Raw genomic sequence first — 4,710 nt, forward strand, 5'->3', positions numbered from 1 at the left:
TTGCGCAATCTCTCTCCATCCCTGGAATTTTTCAAGCCCCAACTAGGCAAAGCCCTGAGCAATCTGGTCTCTTCTCAGAGTTGACTTAGCTTTGAGGAGAGTATTGGACTCGAGACCTGAGGGCCCTTTTAACTTGAATTACCCCAGCATTCTGTCAGATGTATTTTATGTACTTTGTCTATATTTTTAAATAAAGTCTTTCAAGTTTCAGAATATTTTATTTTATTTAACTTTTCAGGTGCCAGGTGCGCCAAATGGAAGATCCTGCCTCTGTCTACAGTGAATTAATGGATCTAATAGTAAAACTTGCCAATCATGGTTTGATTCATGGTGATTTCAATGAATTTAATCTCATATTAGATAGTGATGACCATGTCACTATGATTGATTTCCCTCAGATGATATCAACATCACATGCAAATGCTGAATGGTAGGTTCAAATTTAAAGATGTTTTCGAAGTAAATCTGGCAAGTGCTGATGACAGCAAATAGTCAACCATGTTTCCATAAGCCTGTTTCTGATTGTTTCTCTATCAGTTGTCATGCAGCACAAATAACGTTCCAAACATAGATTGATTTATGAATGAGTAGAAATGTTTCTTTAGGATAAATACGTAATTAATTGCTTCTCAGAGAGAATGATGTTGTTCAGTTAAGAAATGCTTAGAAATAAACTGCATGCAGTTTGTCTCCCTAGCCTTTTGTCTTGGGATCACTAGTAGATACAATTTTCAAATAAAATCAGTAAAAGACAAGAAATGTAGGGTAAAAGTTTGTCATTGCAGTAGACATCATTACCTTGATTTTGTGTTTGTACAATTCTGTATTTTGTAACAGGTATTTTGACAGAGATGTTAACTGTATTAAGGAGTTCTTTAAGAAACGCTTCAACTACGAGAGTGAGCTCTTCCCAGCATTCAAAGACATCAGGTAGAAACTGCCAGATGAATTCTCCTATTTATGGTATTTGTGTTGGTTTTGTGAGAAAAATGGGTGCCTGTGAGAGATGCTTGTAGGAGAAATTAAAAAAATAGGCCCAACTATGCAATTTTAAATTACATTTTTGTCATTCCTATTGTGTTTTGTTCAACCAAAGTTACTGTAAGTGGTTTCCAAAAGCTAAAGTGTGCTTTAAAGTCTGCTGCTGCTTCCTTTCTCTTTCCTTTTGCAGCTAAGGAAGAGATAACAGTCTGAAAACTTGATCCAAATGGTAAATATCTAGGAAATGTTAACAGTGACGCAGAATCAGTTTCTCCCACTTCTCAAAGCCTGTTTGACAGTTCTAGTGTATTGAGGATTAATTTGGGTTTCAATTTTTAATTTATTTTTAAAATGCTAGTAAATATGATGGCTGCCTCTTCAAACATTATTATGTTCAAAATTTTCTGCCTGATGTCTTTTGTCCCTTTTGAAAAGTGAAGTAATTTTTCACTTATTTTAAGGCTGAAGCTGTTGCAATGAAAAGGGTTTTGTTTCATTCTGAGCACTTTTCCAAAGGGGTACCACACTTGAATCAGTCTCCATGTGTCAATGTAGCTTTTATTATTCTGTTTGCTTAAACATCATTTGAACTTTAAGTCAAATTGTATTCCTGCTAACATAAAATCATTTCCTATAAATAAATAAATGAATAAATGCTGGTTATGGAGATGGAATCATCTTCTGTAGAAGTTTGCTTCTCTCAGGTCACATTCTGTTAATACTTCACCTAAAGCTCAGCACTATCAGGTCGTGTTTTGTGTGTTTCAGCAGAGTATATCCTCTCTGTTAATAGTATGGATAATTATAATCTAGCTGGATTAGTATTTTTAATCCAAAATGTAGCATATTGGTAGCTTGATGATTTAGCATATTAAAAGAAAACATATTTTTACTTCTTTCACAGGAGAGAGTGTTCTCTTGATAGAGAGGTTGCTGCTAGCGGCTATACAAAAGAAATGCAGGAAGATGGTGAACTGCTTTACCCACCAGGTTCTGATGAGGATGATAATACAACAGAGATACCAGAATTTGTAGAAGATGCTGAGAATAAGCTCAACTTCTTCAGCAAAGATAAAGAAAACAATGCAGACTTCATGTATGAAGTGGGTGATTTCTCTGAAAGCAGAATCTCTAATGACTTCATGTATAGCAATGAAGAGGCTGATACAACTGAAAGTAGTGAAAATACACAAAGGCTGAACATGGCAAAGTTGAGTTCAGCCTTAGAAAAAGTTGAAGGGCAAGCAATGCTTTGGAAGACTGGTGAAGATGCAGAGAGTTCTGCAATTGCTTTTTTTGAGGGCAAAAGCATAACTGAAAATGCTGCTGAAGTCAAAGATCAGTCAGGTCAAGGAGGGTGTTGTAATGATAAGGAGAATGGAGACAAATGCTCTGGTCTGGTTGACTTATCAACTTCAAACGACAAATTTGGGCATTACAGGTAAAGATTCATATTTACTATCTAGGAGTGTGGTTCCTCCCCCCAGTAAATGAAAATCTTTCAAGTAGCTCAAAAAGGACTACTCTTCAGCTACCCTTGTTTAAATTGAAGACTAAAAATCCAATTTATTTTTAAAGCATTGCTGTGAATATCTTTCTTATTGGTATCATGACAGGTAACCTGTTGATTGGTACTGCATACGTAATGCTTTGTATGTAATGCGTGACAAATCAGTTGTCCAGCTGTGTATTAGTATCTAACGAGAGAACACACTTGGATTTAATTCACAGACCAACCAATTTTCTATGGTGGAATTTTTTTCCCTTTTTCTTTATTTCAGTTAATATTGGTAGTGAAAAAGTTCTTGATATTAAAATACTGCTTCTAAATAACTTTTATGAATAAGTTTGTAGTTTGAATGCACTGTCTCAAAGCCAAATTATTATGCTGCTCACTCAGCTGAAGTCAGCAAGAACAAGCTCCTTGGAATGTATTATACAAATATATTGTACTGTGTGTTGTTCTAGCTTTTAATTCCTTTCCTGACATACTTAGAAATACCTACTTACCTTCAGGCTGGCCCCTTCTACATGAAATTCTAACTCTTAACTCTGAGTTTGCCAGCCCACCATGTACCTGGATGCATATACAAAGCTTATACTCCCCCTCATCTGCTTTTGCTTTTTAGTGGAACGACTTGTCAAGACATTGTGTAGAATCTGAAATATTTTTTTAGCATTCTGAAACTCAGTTTCATGTGCTTGGTATACATGTGGCTATTGTGTAACAAATTCTTCCTTTCATAAAATGTCTGTTTTGAACAACTAGTGTTAATATTTAAAATGTGAATGTTCTGTAGTACTTGTATGTTCTGTTGGGGGTTTTCAGATTATATCTCAAAAAGTTAAGACTAAAACATGATTCTTGTAAAGGCAAAGGATGTTTGTCTTGCTCGTGGAATAAGACGTTGATTTACGTATTTTAGAAATGAAGAGAATATCGTTCTCAGTGCTGAGCACAGAACAAGGACTGAAAGTATCACATCAGTCAGAAGTGTTGGGACCTGTTCAACCATTCCAGCGGTAAATATTATTGTTATTATGTTATTACCTAGTTTACTCTCAGACCATGTTAAATTCCACATAGCTGTTAGTACGTATTTGTAAAAATGTTACCTAGCACTAATTATCTTCAAAAAGACTGTTACCATGTATCTCTGGTTTGTAATTCCATGCCCACAGAAAAGTAAGACTTGTTACTTCTATAATTTTTTAAAGGGAATGATTTCCAGCACTTTCCTTCATGTATTGCTCTTTGCTCTTTCACCAAAGCTCTATGTCAGTGTTAAACAACTCTCATTTAGCCAGTAACAGGCTAATGAATATTAATTTATGTTAATGCACTAACATATAATCAGTTCATTCATTTCTGTTGGTAGCCACAATTAAGATTTTTTTATTTTAAAAGTGGATGCTTGAGTCAAGATTTTATTTGGCCTTTTTCACCTGTCGTCTTAGAGATTTCTTCACACTTTTTTCTGAAACATTTATATAAACTCACTTCAGTAGTGATTTCTTTGGCAATATGAATTTATTTGAGACTCTGTATTATATAAATCAGAACATTTTACAGCAGAATTCAATGTCTTTTTCTTCAACCCCAGATTATACACTAGTCAGTATGGCTACCTCTGTCACGTTTTTAAAAGTGCATTTTAATTTTAAAGGGAAGAAAGTCCAATTTTCTTTATTAGTTATAAAGTATTCTTGTCCAAAACAGGAAGAAACTTCTTTCAGCTGCCAGCTGATCATGAGGTATTTGTTTAATTAGGTCAGACTACATACTTGCCATTGTAAATATGGGTAGCTATATTCAGTCTCATTTTCATTTGGAGTTATGAGCAGAAGCTCTAAAAAATCTAGTTTAGGGAACACATTACTGTAGTTTCAGCTCTTTCACAACATGTGCTAAAACTAAATATGTACTTTTTCTTCATCATCACAGTTCTTATTCTAGGGGATGGCATTGTATCTTCTTAAGGAGACAAAGGATTAGGTTAAAACTATGGGATAAAGTAAACAAATGCCAGAATGACCTGCTAGGAATTCCCTAGATTCTGGTCCATGAAATCTTTTTTCTCTCTCTGTGCCCCTCTCTCTGTGCCCCGCCCCTCTCTCTGTGCCCCTCTCTCTGTGCCCCTCTCTCTGTGCCCCTCTCTCTTTCTCTGTTGTCTGTCTTGTTTCCTCTCTCTCCTTACTTTTTCCCGCCCCCCCGCCTGCCTCCGCCCC

General features: G+C 35.6%; 1 protein-coding gene across 1 annotated transcript in view; it reads left to right on the forward strand.

The window, feature by feature from the left end:
- Positions 1 to 3,504, forward strand: part of RIOK2 (RIO kinase 2) — a gene marked incomplete at its 3' end in the record, with an annotated part of 11,797 nt that extends 8,293 nt beyond the window's left edge. The window contains exons 6-9 of the mRNA XM_009579683.1: positions 239 to 430; positions 838 to 930; positions 1,886 to 2,422; positions 3,408 to 3,504. Of these exons, the coding sequence (XP_009577978.1) occupies positions 239 to 430; positions 838 to 930; positions 1,886 to 2,422; positions 3,408 to 3,504 (919 nt within the window). The remainder of the gene's footprint in view (positions 1 to 238; positions 431 to 837; positions 931 to 1,885; positions 2,423 to 3,407) is intronic.
- Between the last annotated feature and the right edge of the window lie 1,206 nt (positions 3,505 to 4,710).

The sequence above is a fragment of the Fulmarus glacialis genome, unplaced genomic scaffold (assembly GCF_000690835.1).
Source record: "Fulmarus glacialis isolate BGI_N327 unplaced genomic scaffold, ASM69083v1 scaffold10346, whole genome shotgun sequence".
In the NCBI taxonomy this organism is placed as follows: domain Eukaryota; kingdom Metazoa; phylum Chordata; class Aves; order Procellariiformes; family Procellariidae; genus Fulmarus; species Fulmarus glacialis.